Source organism: Anabas testudineus, chromosome 2, assembly GCF_900324465.2.
Source record: "Anabas testudineus chromosome 2, fAnaTes1.2, whole genome shotgun sequence".
Classification (NCBI taxonomy): Eukaryota; Metazoa; Chordata; class Actinopteri; order Anabantiformes; family Anabantidae; genus Anabas; species Anabas testudineus.
Window position 1 is genome coordinate 6,799,487 of NC_046611.1, and position 19,172 is coordinate 6,818,658.

The 19,172-nt window shown below is 40.0% G+C and overlaps 1 protein-coding gene across 3 annotated transcripts in view; it reads left to right on the plus strand.

Annotated features, from left to right (window-relative positions):
• The window catches only part of zgc:85722 (uncharacterized protein LOC407982 homolog), a 36,089-nt gene that overhangs the window by 11,600 nt on the left and 5,317 nt on the right, over positions 1-19,172 (plus strand). For 2 of the 3 annotated variants that reach the window (XM_026363490.1, XM_026363488.1), the window contains exons 5-21: positions 596-802; positions 1,225-1,398; positions 1,607-1,768; positions 2,842-2,977; positions 3,817-3,998; positions 4,089-4,274; positions 7,387-7,509; positions 7,601-7,762; positions 10,201-10,322; positions 10,527-10,677; positions 14,197-14,311; positions 14,567-14,664; positions 16,315-16,468; positions 16,745-16,872; positions 17,007-17,191; positions 18,194-18,340; positions 18,473-18,590. In XM_026363490.1, the coding sequence (XP_026219275.1) occupies positions 596-802; positions 1,225-1,398; positions 1,607-1,768; positions 2,842-2,977; positions 3,817-3,998; positions 4,089-4,274; positions 7,387-7,509; positions 7,601-7,762; positions 10,201-10,322; positions 10,527-10,677; positions 14,197-14,311; positions 14,567-14,664; positions 16,315-16,468; positions 16,745-16,872; positions 17,007-17,191; positions 18,194-18,340; positions 18,473-18,590 (2,550 nt within the window). The remainder of the gene's footprint in view (positions 1-595; positions 803-1,224; positions 1,399-1,606; positions 1,769-2,841; positions 2,978-3,816; positions 3,999-4,088; positions 4,275-7,386; positions 7,510-7,600; positions 7,763-10,200; positions 10,323-10,526; positions 10,678-14,196; positions 14,312-14,566; positions 14,665-16,314; positions 16,469-16,744; positions 16,873-17,006; positions 17,192-18,193; positions 18,341-18,472; positions 18,591-19,172) is intronic. The other variant, XM_026363489.1, reaches the window with a different exon arrangement.

A 19,172-nucleotide genomic window follows, 5' to 3' on the forward strand; every position in this document is an offset into this window, starting at 1 on the left:
GAGGCCAGATGACAACATTGAATCTGATCACATACATTGTTTTACACCATGTCATGTCATGTATCATCTCATACCATGACACTGAACCATATACACCTGCTTTTGTAGAGTCTGATGGCAGCTGGCATGAATGAACCTGAAGTGTAAGAACCTTGGGATGAGCTGGTGGCTGAATGAGCTCAGTTCATTAGTGTCGGTCTTGTTCGTTGTCTTCCTCTCTGCTTCTGCCTTCTCACTGTCCTGGCTTGACAAAAGTGACGTCCTCTTTACCAGCTTGAATGAGTCTGCTAGCATCATGTCATCACATCTCATTTGATATTTTTCTATATTTTTCTCCAAAGTCTTGCTGTAAACACAGTCAAGTTTCTTTATTGCTGCTGTTTCCACATGTAGAGGTGTAGAGCAGCTGTAAATGTTGGTTTTGGCATGGAGAGAAACTACAAAAAGCATTAAGTAATAGAGTTTAATAGAATATGTCGCTAGTTTCTAATTATTACAGAGGGATTGAGCCTTTAGCTTGGCAATGGGTAGAACGTGGGTTGGCAATAACACAAACGATTCAAACAGAATAGAATATGTTTCGTGGTTTCAATAGGTGGAGGAGATGCGTCGGGATTTTGAGGAGAAGCTGCGGGCGTTCAGCCAGGCTCAGGCCCAGTTTGAGGCGGAAAAGCGGCGAGCGCTGGAGGAGCTGAGAACCACCCACCGGCAGGAGGTGGAGGAGCTCCTCAACAACCAGCAGAACCAGAGCGCCAGCTCCAGTGAAGACCAGGAGAAACTGGCTGAGCTCCATAGACAAGAGGTGGGCAATAGTGAGAGAGAGGGACGATAGACGTGTCTTTTGGAAGATCAGACCTTTTGGATAGAAACATGTGAGCTTGGGCTTTTGTGGAGAATTTGCACAGCAAGTTAGTTGATTGGGTAACTGCTTTATTGAGGCTTTATTGAGTGTTTTTGTATAAAATAGAAATTTGTAGGGTTGTTTTGGCGACACACTTGAGTATAATTAAAGCCTAAATGGTTATAATTTGTCCATAAAGTTTTTGCCATCCCCTTATTTTCCTGTCATTTCTTCTTTCCTATCAACTATTTAGTGTCCAATATAACAGACTAAACTTTAACTACATAGATGATAGTAAGATCAGAATGTTTTCTGACAGTTTTAAGATCTCATGCCTAACGTTCAAATCTGCAGAAAATAACAAAGATTTGTTCTCTGTGTAGGTGGAGGCATTGATGGAAAGAGTGGAGGAGCTAACAAAGGATAAGGTCTGTCTAGTGGAGGAGTACGAGGCCAAGCTGGCCAAGGCTCAGGAGTATTATGAGAGAGAGCTGGAGGCCATGAGGAGAACACACCAGCTCACCACTGAGAACCTGCTGGCCTGGAAAAGGACTGAGGTAAAACCACAACACAGACTCGCATAAGAAAGAAGGGAAGAAAGATAACTGCATCTTAAAAAATACTGCACTACAACTATAGTTTTCCTTATGATCATTAAATTACAAAGTACCACTAAAAATAATCACCTTAGAATATAATTTATATAAACTCTAAAGCCTTTTAGATATAAAGATATTCACTCTTTAACACTCTGCCCTTGTTAAGGTCGAGCTTCGTAAGGAGTTCCAGGCTCAAGAAGCAGCACTGCAGCGCTCGCTGTCCAAGCTGAGGAGTGAGCTTCAGAAAGCTCAGGAAGAGGCCAGAGAGAACCGAGACAAGACCAACAGACTGCAGACGTCACTGGCCAACGCTGAGGGAACCATCAAGGTAGTGTGTGGACGAGTGGATCTCATTTACCTCCCATTTTATATACTGTAATCCCCAACAAGACAGAAATAAAATAATCTTCTTTTGGTGAATCTTGGGTAGGAAAGTGGGCTAAATTGGATGAAAAACAGTAGCTGAAAACAAAGACAAATGTAAAAGCCTCAGGGAGCGAACTGTTTTCAGGAATCTGAGTGGTGGGGATTCAAATGTGGTGTGCACTGATGGTTCTGCAGGGAGAACATGTAAATCAGGAATTTATGTGACTCTAGGCTGTGGTGGGAGAGACGTGACTGTATGAGATAAAACCAGTATCATAAGTAGAAACAATTAAACTAGGGAAAATATGATTTGAAAACTTATTTAACCATTACTCTTGTGAAGTAACAAGATTTTGATGTGTTTATGCATCATCTGTTAATGGCCTTTTTCGGAGTTTCAGATCTGTGTCTCTGAGAGAAAAGGGTCAGAAGTCTGAACACTGAAATACTGCAAGGAGTTAAAATACTGCAAAAAATTTGGAAAAACAGAAGTTTGAAGAAACAAATCTGTAACACTGAAAAGAATTATGGACATTTATCAGACTTGTGAATCTTATTTTTAAATATTTAAATTATATTTTTCAGTTTTAAAACTATATTTCAAGTGCTATTTTTTTATTTGTTTCACATCATTTTGCCTGTTAAAACAGGATCAATATCAGCAGATCTTAAACAATTGAAACAAAATTTTGACCAGAATCTCTGAAAGGACAGAGTCGAATGTTTGCAAAACACGTTAAAAAACATTGAAGAGACAAATTTAAAACACTGAAAAAATAAATCACTCGATTATTTTTTAAATGTTTTAAATGTATTTTTCAGTTTTAAAACCATATTTTCCCTCTTTCAGTGTTTCTGCTTATGATACTGTTTTCATCTCATATGATGTGCTTTAAAATACTGAAAGTTGGATTGTTGTGTTGTAAATCTGCATACACACGTGTGTGTGTGTGTGTGTGTGTGTGTGTGTGTGTGTGTGTGTGTGTGTGTGTGTGTGTGTGTGTGTGTGTGTGTGTGTGTGTGTGTGTGCTGCAGAACCTGCACAAGCAGCTGGAAGAAGCCATCCAGGATGGAGAGATCTGGGTGATGCAGCTGAAGGACACAGAGTATGAACTAGAGGGCAGCAGGGAACGAGTTCAACAGCAGGCAACTGAAATCCTCCACAAAGCCAGTAAGATGCTGAACTGTGTGCTTCTACTTCCTGTCATTCAAAGATTTGACAACGATCACTGCCCTCCATGCAGGAGACTGGGGTTCTAATCCCAGCTGTGGCTTACCTCCATTAGGCGTCCTTAGGCATTACACCTACATTTACACTTAACCTGCCTGACTTTGCACCTTTGTAAGTCTCTTTGGATAAAAGCATCCACCAAATGTAAAGATAATAATGATTATCAATGGAGGTAAAGAGACCTCCTTTAGTTTATAATAAGTCAGTTTCAGAAAAAATTAATAAGTCACTCTACTGCAAATTGCACATAAATTGACATTTAATTCCTGCAACATGGGACTTTCGTGTGCTCATACATGCACAAGTGTAATATATCCTTTTATTCATTAGTGAAACGACCAAATAAATGAAAGTAAATTATTAAATACTGCAAATTACAGTTTCCATGTTCCACAAAATGTCTCTCTGTTGTGTCCAGTCTACTCATATCTCCTTTTTCACTTTTAGAGTTAGTTAAAGTTGCCATCTAAAGCCTGTCCGCCAGCTTAATTCAAGCTAGACATGCACCACACTATTTTTCATTGTTTATTTATAAGAACTTTACCAGTTTTACAAGCAGTGCGTGTTTCTCAGGGGAACCTTTGAGTAGCTAATACTTTTGTGGAGATTTTAGAAAGCTCTGCTTCTGTTCAGTAAATCCAGTTTACATTGATGAAACTGTTTCCAATTGTGCTGCACCGCTCCATCCTTTTTAAAAGTTTGCCTGTGGTGGAGAGATAGTGTTTGAGAGGTTACAGTGGAGCATCTTTGACACACCGAGTTCATTTGACTGTCCCCAGGTCAGATTGGCTCTCTGCAGGCCACCCAGATGGCCCATGAAGCAACTATCAGGAACCTGGACCAGGAGCAGAGCCGGCTGAGGGAGAAAATCAACCGGCAGGAGGAGGAGAGGGAGGCTCTGCTCAACCAGAACCACGCTGCCAACGAACAACACAAACAACAAGTGATCAAATTAGAACAGGTACTTTCAACCCCTTTTTGATCCCAGTTCAGCCTTAAAGAAAAAACAAGTCATGAATCATGTGAAAACACCGTCTTTTCTCCTCCCTAGACTCTGCGCGAGGAGCACCAGGGTTATGAGAAGGAGCTCTCCAGACTCAGAGCACACTACGAGGAGGAGACGCTTCGATTCAGGGAGGCACAGGTGCGAGCGCTGGAGGAGATGGAGGAGAAGCACCGGTCCATGAGGGAGGAAGCCCAGCAGGAGAAAGAAGAGGAGAAGCAACTCCTCATAACGGTAAATCTATTATATGTTTAAGCGTAAAAAAGTATTTTCTTGAAGCTTTGCACTGCATCTGATGGTCTGCACTTACAGTAAATAGCAATATATGATTTTAGTGGAGACAGTTTTTAAATAAAGTAAATTAGTTTTACCTCCTGTGACTATATACGGAGTTATTGTGTTAATGTGTTCCTATTTTCAGGGTTTATTTTTGTTCTTTTCTGTTCAGCAAACTTCAGCCATTAAATTTCCTCCTCATATCAAATGGCCTCCGTCAGGAAAACGTGTCTCTACGAAATGCACAGATCCCCTCAACTGACTGCACACGTTTAATTAGGTCAACATTAAGGATGTGGAAACAACATCATTCTCTCCCTTTGTTTCATTTTATCATTTCTTTCATCCTTTTTTTTTTCCACTCCACATCTTCTCTCCCGTCTATCTCAGAATTTAAAGACGCTGCATGGAGGGAATACAAATCTCCTCATTGCTAAAGAAGCACCAACAAATCAAATTACACAGGTTTAATGAATTTACCCTGATTCATTTACCAACAGCAACAGTATTACGTTTCCAACAAATGGTTTAAAACAGCAGACCTGACTCTTTCTTTCTAGCCTGTGTGTTCTGCCTTTTTTCAGTAAGGGTGGGATTACTTGCACTGATGCAGTCCATGAGCAGCTCCCCGAACAGTGTCGCAGGAGCTAAACTAATCCTAAAAACCACAGAGACATTCAGTTTCAGTCTTTTTCTCAGGCAGTAGCTACTGTAGATCCCACATGGGGATGGCGTTGTTACCTGATTGGTTAGCAATGGTCCTTTTCCTGAGAGTGGAAGGAGGAGAGCTTGTTTTACTCCTTTGCGCAGCCCTGACAGATGCTACATCCATTTTATTCACGTTCGCATGATACCACATGGATTCAGCAAACGATAAAAATCCCACACAGACTTTTAATGACATCCAAAGTGAACTAGCTCAGAAGCACGAAGGCAGCACGATATTTTTCTACCATAAAAAAAATTCCTTTTAAATTAGTCTGAAATGAACACACTTTTTCATTTCAGAGGCAACTTGAAATAATTTTAACCTCCACGATCCTACCCTATATTCCTCCACTTTCATAACTTATCTCTCGCTTTCTCCTCATGAGCTCACACTCCCAATGCTGTTTGAAGCTAAGTGCTACTTGGTTGATTTTCACTGACATTAAATTCTGCCTCCGAGCCAAATGAGAGCAGCATCTGAGCATGTGGGTTTGTGTTTATAGATTCCCTGAAAGAAAGAACGATGAAGAGAACTGATGAAGAGAAACATAATGAAAAGGGAGATATTATGTAAGCTGTGGCTTATCATCATATCATCATGGAATGATGTGTTTTTATTTGGAGCAAAATTACGATGCAGGACGAGAAGAAGACGTGGAAATAAAAGAAAACAGGACTGGTCAATTTCTTAAACAGCATCTTCATCTTTTTATTTTAATTTTTTTTATTTCTGTCAGCAGAATATTAACAAAAGTTTAAACTGAGGCAATAAAATGATTAATTTTATTCCAGTCCACACATTGCTTGTGCTGTATTAATTCATAATTCACCACAGTCAACTTAAGACCAATTGAGACAGCAGTAGAATAGAGTCTATTCTGTCATATCTTTAATCTGCCTGCAGCCGATGGCTCTGCTGAGGATGATGATGAATTCATTAATTCATCTGATGGCTTTGTTTCCATATGGAGGTTATGAAATAAGAAAAGTGGTGAAATGTTGAGCACAATTTTCTAAAACCCAGGGTGGCATCATCAAATGTCTAATAGCCTAGATACTGATTTAATTTACTGCAACTTAATGGATTGACTGCACTACACTGCAGTGAAAACATGTAAGAAATCTATGAATTAAGTCACAATGCAGACACAAAACTGGATGTTAAACTACAAGATCTGACTTTTTTTGGGGGGAAATTATGTCGTATCAACATATTTGCAACTTCTAATTTATGTTAATTGTCAACATGTCCTCATTATGGTAATGAAAAGATAAGCTGATTGCAATTACGTTCAGCACAGAATGTATCTGCATTTGCAGTTTAGTTGTATAGTAACATCATTTTTAGGAGTTAGTTTTATTTTTATTCTTTTATCCTACAGGGGTTATAACAGTACAACCAGACATCTGATTTTTGAATATTGAATCTGATTTAATGACCTTTAATTATCCTTTTTATCGTCTCTCTCTGTAGTTTAATTTAACATTAAATTTAACATTTAATTGTTGATGTCAATTGCTGGAATCAGCATAATGCAGCTATTTAGGTTCCAGACAGAGTTTCCAGTTGGGTTTCATGTGGATACGTACTTGACATCAAGTTCACAAATATACAGTAACAGCAACATCATGCACTTCTTTGAGCATTACACTTGAGCATCAGTCCAGGCTGGAAGATAAGAAGATGTAAAGGTGATTTCAGATCAGGCTCCTCTCTATAGACATCGCTCTCCCAATACATCTGCTGGGCGTAATTAAAATAAATAGAAAAGAACTGTGAGCAGCAGAAATGTGTCTCTAACTGCTGTTTATCCAATAAGACATGCAGTGAAACTAACCATCCAGCTCACAATCACACTTTATTTTGTAAGATGTCCACACTGAAGATATTACTGCTGGGGATGAACATAACTGAAAGACGAAAGCAGACTTTCAAGAGATATTTTCAGAGCCGACCAGAAAGGATTTAATGCTGTGGTTTGAAGGATTATAGAAACTGGTTGGTTTGAGATGGCCTTTTAAGTTTAAACGACAACTCACGTGGCCCTCCTTCATTCAGCAGCTGTACTTCACAGTCAACAGCTGCCATATTGAGGTAGAAATAGGATTTAATGAACAGTAGCTTCTGCAATCCCCTCCTTTATGGAAAGGTTACACTTTTAGTTGGAACTCTTTTGAATTCATGTTGCTGCTAAAGATAAATTATGTTTGCATCACAATGGAAATTTCTTTATTTAAATGTAATGTTTTAATAATAAATAATACATCCCTGGCTTTTATGCTTGGTTTCAATGCTTTAGTTCTCAGTCTTTTCTTATTTTCAATCATTTTTTATAATCTCTTTTTTACTTCTCCTCTTCAGAAAATGAGTCAAGAATTTGAGATTAAGCGTCTGTCGTTGGAGGAACAGCGAGACCGTCTCCAGCAGCAGCTGGACAACTTGAAAGAGGAGCTCTCGGCCAAACTCAACATGGCCAATCAGGAGGTGAGAAACATTTAGTTGACCCTGCGTCCACTGATACAATCTCATTTAATGACTGTTTTTTTAACGGTGATGACTCTGGTGATCTCTCCAGGTGTCCCACCTCCAGGAACTGGTGAGGGAGGGGGAGCAGAACCTCAGTTCAGCTCAGACACAGATCACCTGTCTGAAGGAGACTCAGGAGAAACTCAAGATAGAGCTTGATGCAACTAGAGCCCGAGTCAGAGAGACCAGTAACCTGCTAACTGACTTACAGGTGAGAATAAAACAGAGTTAAGGGTTGTTAGCTAGTAACAGTAAATAATGAATTGAAATATGTTGTTTTTTATTTTTACTTTTAAATGAGACAAATATGGAAATACATGGAAGATTGGCTTCTGACACTTGATTTGCAGGTTGTCAGTGGTCAGTGGACTTCTGAGGCAGCCAGTTATTTTGTGTTCAGTCAGTGCAGCGATCTGTTATTTGCTTCTCTGCCAAGTCAGTCAGTGTAACAGTTTGTCCATCACATAGTCTGACATCAACCACTCAGCCACTCGCACTAATTCAGGTCACTGTGATTTCAGAAGAGAGAGAGGGAAACAAGGAAGGAGTCAGAACAAAGGAAGGAAGGAAAGAAGGAAAGACAAGGGACGAACATATTGATAACAGGGAACCAGGAAATGAGATTTAACTGAGAAATAAGTACAGAAGTGAAGACCAGCTGTGAGATAATGATGATGAGGCTATTAGAAGTTGAGTGGTTCTGTGTTTGAAAAGAGCCCTGCTGGTATAAGTGAGACACGGAGACTGTGTGTGTGTGTGTGTGTGTGTGTGTTAGAGAACGGGGTATATGTGTGTAAGAGAGGAAACTTTTTTAATTTGTCTTATTATTATAATCATCAATATCATTAATTTTAAGAAATATGGTGTTTGGGCCTATCTAACTAAAGAAATTAGGTCATCGTGTTATTTGTAATTTGTAATTTGTAATTTAAATAGCATCAAATTAATAAAAGAAGATGAACTGTAAACAAGAATCGTGCAGATGAGATGAACCTGACACAACCAGGAGCATGCACACAGATGAAGTGAACACGTCACAGCTCATTGAAACTCACATAAAATCAGTAAAAAACGAACGACTAATAAAAAGAGAGAGGGATGGTGGTAGAGGACACAGAGGAGAGATAATTACATGAAGATGCTGAGTGGTGCTCTTTGCTTTCCCAGCAGTGCCCGGTATCTATAAAAAGAGAGGGATTTGGACTGTTGGGGGGAAAAAAGCCCAACAAAGGGTTGTAGCTTGTATTCACACTGAGCTCATCGCAGGAGAGACACAAGCACCAGGCTTACGTCACTCAGAATTTAGATCTGCTATTGTTTAGCAGGGTATGAACCCCAGAGTAGATTATTATGTTGTGAATAGACAGGAAAAAGCTCAATAAAACTCAACTTAATTTATAACAATTCATGGTAGCCATCCATCTGTGCTGCTTCTGGGGATATTTTAGCACTACCTGTCAGATAAATACATTTATATTTGTGCATCACAACGTGCAACGTGCAAGAGCGAATGTGAAGCTACGCGCTGCAGTTTCTGGCTTCAAGAAATACAGTATTAATGATTGTTTACATGACTCAAACGTATCATTTTACACATCACAGCAGAAATGGGATAATCAAGTTTATTATGATCAAATTGCAAGGTTCGATTACAGTGTGGTGTGACTCATCTCCACTGAGTGTTTCTTTCTTCTGTTTTGTGTCTAACGCTGATGAGACCATTAGTCATCTTATCACAGAAATCCAGCTCAGCGTGGCGCAAAAACTTGGTTGATTTCCATCACTATAAATATCCAAACCTCCAGATGACCTATGTAGCCTCCATAAAACAGGGAGAATAACAAGAGAACAATTGTATTTAGTTTCCAATTTGAACATTATTTGATTGGAGCAAACACTGAACAACTACATTTATGTTATCATCATGTGTTTATTGATGTCATATAAGAACCTCTCTTGTTATATTGTCACCATTATTTTTTAGCATATATAGACTAATAGTGAAAAATGTCTTCTTAGAATCTAATTTCTATTTTTCTAAACAGTTAAGCATGGATTTAATCACTGAAACGCTTCGCCTGGAAGCTAAACAGTAGAGCTTTTAGGTCTTTTAACAAGCTCATCAGCACATAGACCCCAGGGCTTCTTCAGCAGCTGGAAGCAGCTGACCTGATGAAGTTAGTTTCTGCCTTCAAACCAGCACATTACAAATGCCCTGTAGCTGTGGCTTTATAAATAGATGTGGAGGTGGGCATTATGAGTCATGCAGCCTTCAGCTATTGAAATGCTGCATCTGGTCAGAGATAGCAATTTGAGAAGATTGTCTGTCCAACATAACTAACACTTTATTTGATAAGAGATTACATCAGACAGTTTAAGTATGTTCATTCTTCGAGTTCCTCATTCTGACTACTGTAGCTGAAGTATGATGTTGTTGTTTACACCTGTATAAAAAGTAGTGATTTAATTTTCTGGTGATTTTTATCCAGTCATCTGATCACAGTTTATTACTTTAGCTCTTTTTCAGCAGTTCAGTATAAATAATAGATCAACAAAAACTTCTTTACCTCAATTTTCAGAATAGACAATAAGCTCCACAGAGGCAGGAGGTGGAAGCACAATGACAGATGCACCTGTTTGTGTTCGTAGGAGGAGATCGAGACCCAGAAACAGCAGCACGAGGCCAGAGTGATGTCCATCAGAACTGAGGAGAAACAGAAGATGGACAAGATGGCAGATGACTTGGAGCAGAAATGGAGAGATGCTCTACGGTAAAAGAACGAAATGAAACTCTGCTCCCTCACATTCTCCTGTTTTTGCTTTATTCACTTGTTTTTTAAAGTCGCCTCTCTTCATAATCACACATCTTATTGGCCTAACATGTAAATGAGTCATGGATGCTAATGCACAATAATGAACAATAGGAAAAACACAGACACACTTAAGAATAATTTTACTCAACTCTCTCTCTGTAGGGAAGAAGTGCGTTTGTTGAAGGAGGAGTTGACCGAGGAGTATGATGCAGACAAACAGGCAGCGCTGACTCAGCTCTCCCAGCAGAAAGAACTGGAGATGATGGCAGCAAGAGAGGGCTGGCAGAGGAAGGTGGAGGATCTGCTGGAGCAGGTAAAACACACGTGGACTAATACACACAGTTATTGTAGGGTAGGACCGATGTTGGTTTTGTGTGGAAGTGGTCATAAAGTTAGCAAATGCACGTGCAAGTCAAGTTTTAGGCCGTTGTACTGAATGTAAAGAATGAAATGGAGCTGCTGACTGATGCTAAGCAAGGCAAACACAAAATAAATCACCCTTAAGCAAATACTAGGCGACAGTGGAGAGGAAACCTCCAGCAGAACTAGTCAGGACTAGTCACCCCAGCCAGTCGGCCATCTGCCTCGACTGGCTGGGGTGACTAGTCCTGAGTAGAAAGAGGAGAGAGAAAAGAAAAGTAAAAACAGCAGACAAGTATCTGTCGTGTGCACAAACAACATATTTTACTGTTTCAGTGATGAAACACTGTTGTTATTTAATGTTTCTGAAGCACGTGAAGATAAATGTAGATAAAGAAAGAAATGTCTCATCTCTTATCTCATCTGTGGCTTTGTTAAAAATAGGGGCAACCCAAACTTTGACCTTTGCCTCACCCACTCACTTTAGGAGTCACATTGATTGACAGCTCTACTCGCCTGGAGTGAACGTAGCGTGTCCAAGCAGAAACACAGCCCGAATGGAAAGAAAGAAATGAACCTCTCTTCCTGTGCTATTTTTGTCTACTTAGATTATTCTTCACCAGCAGTGATGCAAAATGAAGAACTAAATCTTCTGGTTTAGAATTAGTTTTCTCACAGTGAGATCTCCAAGCTATATGATCCTCATACACATACGTATGCTGTAGATACACATTTACTAAACATACACACTGACAGCAATCTGAGGATTGCAGAGAAAAGTGTGTGTGTATGTGTGTGTGTGTGTGCAACATGCCCTTGAAATTAAATTGTTTTTTTATTATAGCTACTATTTCTGGTGAATGACAATGCAAATGAGCAGACAGAGCATTTGAACTGCTCAGGTCAAAGCTAAAGCTCTGGAGCAACTGAGAAAACTATTTGACGCTGGTCTGAAAGCTCAGACGATTGTCTACTTATACTCATGCAGCCATCCGTGCTCAGCATACTGCCTCTGGGTAATTCAGAGCTCAGCTGAGTCACAACTGAAACCTCAAAGAGGCTCGTCCTGATTTTGCCAAGACGCCAGTGGCCCCAGATAAACATTTTTTGACAAGCTGGAGCCAGCAACCACCAATGCCAGCTTGGCAACCTTTCAGACACCCCCGAACCAAACCGTGACAAAAGCAGCTCACGACACATTGCTGCAAAGTTAAAGGAGCAGGAGAAAATATTGGGTTTATTGTTTCAGACAGAGGCAAATGTATGCATTCATCTGGAGCATGGACGATCCCAGTCCCAATTTTTTCAGAAACATGTGTCCATAAATTCCATCTATCCTGCACCTGTAGTCCTCCTGCAGCCCTTCATGAGCACACCCTTAATCCCATGTCTCCCAGTTAACATGCTGGGCAAATTTATTGTGGTTTCAACTGACCATAGTGCATATTTCATAATCTTTTTCACACAGTTACCATTAATTCAATTTATTAAATCATTGTTGGTGATTTGCACACAGGTTTATCTGTTTATCTTGTTTGTTTATGTGAGTGTGTTTGTGTTTTACAGAGCAATACATAATACAGGATATTGTGGGCATGTACTGCACAGATCATTTGAAATATTTGCTCAATGGTGTATTCTTGCTATCATGTCGTACATATAATAATAGATAAGATAATTGCCAGCACTGAAATTTACACTCCTGTTGCTCTTACTAGAAGCATGCACAATATATAAATATCCATGTATTTATATGTAGCGTAAGTTAAAATAGAGAAAAACACAGAAGCCATTCTGCTAGTTGAGGCCACACAGAAGACTTAAGGACACCAGTATTACTACAGTGATCTACACTCTATTGACCTACTTATAGCACTACAGAAACACAAGCGCTGCTGATGGGACTCCACATGCAGGAAGAGACTCACATTCTCTTCAAAAATAACACATCACTTCACATTTAAAGTGTCAAACAGCTCACGCTGTTAACACATGATCCATGACTGAAAGTAAGAGCCGTCAGAGTCCCAACAGGAAGTCTCTGATGGGTGAGCTGTCAATAGATATTCAGCCATGGTGTAGAGTCATCCTGGTTTTGTTAATTTTCAAATATCTCTTTAATTTCTATGTCGGAGAATGAATCTCCCTGTTTTATGATCTGCTGCTACTTGTAATCCATGCTAACTCAACCATATTAACTTGGTGTCTTGGTAAATTTAGGTTTATGTACACAGGGTCATGTTACTATTGCTGCATCCACTACTCTGGTGTTCTGAGTTTCTGTTCTATTCAGAAAATAGGACTTAGAATAGCAAATACATGTGCTTCTTAAGTGGAAAAGAAATGATATATTTACAAGATTTGAAAGTCCCTAACTGAGTGAAGTGTCTGGTTTGGTTTGTGTGTGTGGGTGGATGTGCGCTCCGTTATCTATAATTACTTATTTCCCATTAAGATATTTTCACTACAAGGTTCTAGCCACAGGCTGCTGTTTTATGTGTGTCAGTATGTGTGCATAAGAGTGTTTAATTAATATGTTAAGGCAGGTTGTTTAAGGTATTTCCAACTCATTAATCTTGAATGCGGAGCTATTTTTCTGTAATTGTAAAAATGATTTATCACAAGAGACAGGTGGACACAGGCCACTGTACAGGTCATTTGTCTGTCCCTTTAAATCTATATCCAGTGTAGAACCCCACAAACTCCATCCCAGCCTTGCTCTTCATCCTCTCATTTTAAATCCATCTTACCTTACAGTCGCTAATGTCCTACAGCACTAAATCCTGCTGGGGATTTAACAGCAGGAGCTTGGAGAAGAGTGGCGTGTAGAGGACCAGAGCCGTCTGTCTGAGAGAGTTGTGCCACTCACAGGCACTAAGGCCTCTAATAGTTCCAGTATCTCCTCCAAACAAACAGTTTTGTGTGCTGTGTTGAGGCTGATGCTCGTTGGCTTTTTGTTTTTTGGCTCTGTGCGCTGTCGCTCGTTGTCTGACAAGCTGTCGGGTCTTTGAGACAAGCAGCAAACTCTCCTACTTGGATTATATCCATGTGTCGATATCACCACCGGCGCGTAGTTGTCAGAAAATGTCGACCGCCTCTTTAAAGTCAAAACAATCTATGAAAACATGAGGATTAAAGAATGAAAGATGTGGGGAAACAAAGAGCGGCGGTGTTTTCAACGCTGACCTAATTGAGTCGAGTGCGTTGCTCATTTCTTAGAGATACATATTTCTTAAACAACAGAGGAATTTCAATGATGCTGCAAAGAAAAAGAAAAAAACACTATGTTATGACTGCAACTTAAATGTAATTACACTTGCTATCAGACTAACCTGTTAATTAAAACCACCTCTTTACATTCTTTACTTTACTGACCTTTGTTTTGCCCGTCAGTGTGAACACCAGTAATTACAGTTGTTTCCTCCTTGCATCTTTCCTTTCTGTCTCTTTATGTCCTTCACTCTCTGTCCAGATTTCTCTGTTGAAACAGTCCCTGGAGCTGCAGTTGTCTCAATCACAGTCAGCTCTCCAGCAGCTGCAGTCTCAGTTCAACCAGGAGAGAGAGCTTCTTGGCCAACAGCTGAAAGGTGAGGGCTCAGCTGTAGTGTCAGCAGCTCTACTGAACTAGTCTTACCAGACCAGACACAAAAGTAAAATATAGTTTAAAAACTCCAGCCATAAAGGGTGTGATAACTCGTCTCGTCCTGCTTAGCAATATGCGAGTAGAACAGATTATCTTGTCATCTCTCTTGTTAAGCAGAATGGGAAAACGTCTGGTTTTGATTTATGACAGTGTGCACATTTATGGATCAGTTTGTGTGTGTTTGTGTGTGTGTTTGCAGAGATGCAGAGGGAGCATCAGAGGAGAGAGCATCGACTACAGGAGGCTCACTGCTGTGCCCTCAGCACCATGGAGGAGGCCAGACAACATCAAATCAGGGTAGGATACGCATCAAGTACATCAAGCATGTACACATGCAGTGCGCATGCTGGCTGTGCAATAATGACAGAAAGGAATATACACTGTTAGAAAAACCTGTGTCCCAATTTGCATCCGAAGTGCCACACATTCCACTGTCACACACCGGCACTGCAGTCTGTCACAACGGCTCACTCCCTCTATTGTCCAGAGGAAGTAGCAGACAGAAGAAGATAGTTCAGACAGTCTTGCCAATGCAGCAGTGAGGCAACCATCATGCATTGGCTTGTATCCAGTGAGCACTGCCTCTCAGCAGTGGTTAATAAAATGAGAAGAATTTTGCAGTGGCCAGAAAAAGTATGTATGAACCCTTTGAAATTACTCATTTTTCTGAATATATTTCTCATGAAGTATGATCTGATCTTCATCAAACACAACTGTAAATCAGCATAACCTTTTACAGACAGCTTCTGTACTAAACTTTATATTTTAATGCTGTTCTTATTCAACATAATGTTACTCAGCAAAGGTACGAACACCACTGTTGAGGATTGTGATCAGCCTCTGCAGTGCCCCTGAACCACTTGGACACTTGTCCAGAATGGGTTCATTTACATTACTGTTGACCTGAGAAAATGTGCCGCTGCTGTACCTCTGCTTGTGCCTGTGTTCTCATTTACTGGCTCAAGATGAGATCCTCAGTATGAGCACAGTAAAACGAAAAAATGTTCTCTGACATCTAACTTGATTTGTTGTCCTGGGATTCTCTTCTGTGCCATATTATCCTGGAGTCATTTCCCCCTTTAGAGGATATCATCGCATTTTACTGTTTGGAAAATGCAGTTGTCAGGGTTGCAATTAGATTTTTATTTCACTGTTTGTTTGATGGCACACTAATTATTTCTTGTGTGGGAGCCGTAGGATTTTTTTTGGGAACCTTTGGGTGTGTTTGTTCATCAAACTGCCGTCCCAATAAACACAGCACAAATAGAAAACAGACCAGGTAAAAGATAAAAAGGTTTCACATGTTTCTTTGCTGTTAGTTTTAATTTAATTATTCCTGCTGCAGAGTTAATGGAGGATTCATAAAGGAATCAAATCTGCTGACAAAAACATTTCATTAGGTTCATCTTCTTTAATTTCACTCATTTCATTGTTAGATGATAGCTGGTGCAAATTGCAGATGGTTTAGTGCTGAGTTTATGGTTGAAGCTATCATATAATCCCACTGCCGGCAGAAACATTTGATAATTTCTCTGTGATGTTTTTTAGTTCCTGTTGGTTTAGCTCATACATAACATACATTCATGGACCTTTATGGGAATGAGGCACCTTAATGGGTCTGATGTTACCTGCTAAACAAAATAAAACAAGTTCAATTCAGGTGGTTTAACCTAAGGTTTGGTTTATGGCGTAGGGAGTAAGGACACAGATACACTCTTTATGTTTACTCATTGACACTTGAGTGATGCTTTGTTTTTTGTTTTTTAACATTCTGCCTAAATATGATGTATGAAAGCATCCTTTAAACCACCATACATGAGGCTTCTCAAACTTGACAATACTCACAGCTGTGTCACCACATGGTTGTGAGATATTATCACATGTCCTTTAATTCCTATCTATTTCTCCTCCATTTGTCTTCACTCTGTCTCTCCTGCCATCTGTCAGGCCCTGGAAGAGCGTCTGAAGCAGGAGCAGAGGGAGGAGGTTCATGCTCTGAAGGAGGCCCATAGGAGGACCTTAGACATCCTGAGACAGCAATCAGACCAGGAGCTGCAGACTCTGCGATTTGAATTGGAGGACGAGGGCAAAGCAAAGCTTGGTAAAAAGACAGTACACTTACAAACCCTTCATATCGGTTTAGTTTCCATCCACAGTGACTGGTAAATATGCAGCTGCAGGAATTCAACAATAATAAAACAACAACAACAACAACTTTTCTAATTACATTTTTTTGTATTTTTGTAGTTGCTGCTGCAGATTTTAAAATTCTCAAACAGCATGTACAGGATAATACACACAGACCATAATAACATTGTTTTGCTCAACATTTTTACACCACATTTCCTCCTTTTAACTCTGCGTCTCTGTCTCACAGCCTCTCTTCGCGCAGAGCTGAACCACCTCCACGCTGCAGCCATCGAACACTTGAAACAAATCCACCTTAAAGAAAACAGTGCTGCCAAACGAGAGCTAGAAAAAGCTATAGAAGCGAGCCACCAGCAGGTAATTGTGATGGTGTCATCTGTTTTCATATTTTTTGTGTGTCTCTATGACCCAGTTATTGTAAAGTCTTCTAGTAACTAACTAGTACTTCTTCTTTTCTCTGTGTGTTTACACCACACATGTATATTCTGCAGGAACAAGAGCTCCTAGTCCGCATCTCAGACCTGCAGGCAGAGTTGTGTTCCCGTAGCAACCGCATCACCGATCTGGACCATGAAATTCACTCTCTGAACGAGACCATTGACACCCTGACCAGAGAACTGGAGCTGAAGGGCAAAGAGGTGCTGCGGGTCCGCAGTGAAGCTAATCATCAGATAAGGTACAAAACACCAGAATGCTGCATGACTTGAACATTAGCAGTGTATCCTATATAAAACATTTCCATGTATGCACAAGTAAACTAACTTAGCAGTAACTGACCCAGTTTGCAGATGACTTATCCTGTACTCGCATCATATGGGAATAACCATCTAAACAGCTTATCTATGCTGTGACTTAGTTTGTGCTCAGTTTCTAATCAACTTAATGACTTTTAACACAGTCAAACACACACACACGTATACAGCTCTATGTAGGTCTCATAAAATGCATACCTTTAGTTGTATGCAGGTAGACATCATAAATTCACAGTAATTTAGAATTGCACTTCCATAATGTCAGTGAACTCAAAAGAAGACTAGAGAATAAACACGTGTCAGTGTAATAGTTTGTGCAATAGATGCGTCAACATGCACTCTATGAGTTTATGAGTGGGTAAACTCGGTCACTTAGAGACAGTAAGATGGTAAAAGATGGTCAGCTCATCTTGCAACATTTGACAACACGCACAGTATGTTGCTGCAGTAATTCTGGTCTCCCTTAACTGTAAAGCAGAGATTAATATTGTTTTTCTAAAGGAAGCTTGACTCTGCTGTGGCCCCATACATCCTGTGAATGTGGCATACTCTTCATTACTGTCCTTCACTAAAATTGCAGACAGATAATTAGGAATTCTGCATTAACGCAGTAGCCATGGATACAGTATATTTTAACAAGAGACCTGATGTTATGTCTACCACCTCTGCTCTTAGGGTCCCAGCTGATTTAAGCTCGCAGCTGCACATCTTGCCGTCATCCTCTATAATTTAGTAAAAAGTGCCGTCAATCTCAGGGCTTCCTACCAGGAAATTAAGTGTATTTGTGAGCAGTATCTATAATGAGGCGGTAAAAGCCACTAATGGCACATGTAAACTTGTGATTTTGTACAACCCTTAGAGAAAATTGCATCCTGCACAAATCACATGTTGACCTAATGTCATGTCACTGTTTATTATTCTCTCAGGGCCCACGAGCAAGACCTCACAAAGAGACATGAGAGAGACATGGGCGACCTAAGTGTAGTTCATCATAGAGAAACGCAGATTATGTTGGCTGACTTCAACAAGGCGCAGGAGGTCCTCAAAGACAAGATATCTGCTCTGCAAATACTGTAAGTCACAGAATCGTGTAATTAAAATTCTTGTGTTCCTCCTTGTCATAGTCGTAGTTTTCTCTTCTCTCTCTCTCTATGTAACATGTTACTGCTTCTACTTCATACAGTATGTCATGTCTGTGTGTGCAGGTTGGAGGGGACGGAGGACAAGTTAAGAAATAGAGAAAGTCGACCAGAAGACCTGCATCTTATAGCAGAACTTAGGGAGATGGTCACCGAAAGAGAAGCTCTGGTGAAAAAGCTGGTGGTGCGTACAGTTTACAGCTTCTGGGATAAGGGCTAAATCTTACTGTATAGTCTAAGGGAATGAAAGAACAGGTTAAAGATGACTGTCCTTGTTTTTATTTTAAGCTACAACCACAAATAATTCCAGCTGACATTAAAATTGTTGGGAGATTTTAGTATCTGGAGCTGACAGAGTAATTCTAGTAAACATGCACTGTCATCAAAGATGGTGTCTAAGAGAAAAGTCTCAGCACTTTGTATGTATCTGGTATTCAAAAAGATAAAGTGACACTACAGACTTCTAAAAAACTACTGTAGCCGGCAGACCATGAACATGATTTTATAAAACAGTGATTCATTGAGAGTGTGAATCAGAGTGTGAGTGTTCAATGCATAACCCTGTCAAGCTTTAGGAGAGCCTACTTCTCTTGTTATAATGTCCACACTTACTGTATGCCTCACTATACAAAGTCTCAGGGATCTCCAACTGTGAATTCTGCAAATGATTGAAGGATCTGAGGTTGACTCTGCAGACTGTGCTGAAGGGAATAATCCACAGTGTGTTATGCTGTGACATTAAAACTACTTTATGACTACAGTTTTA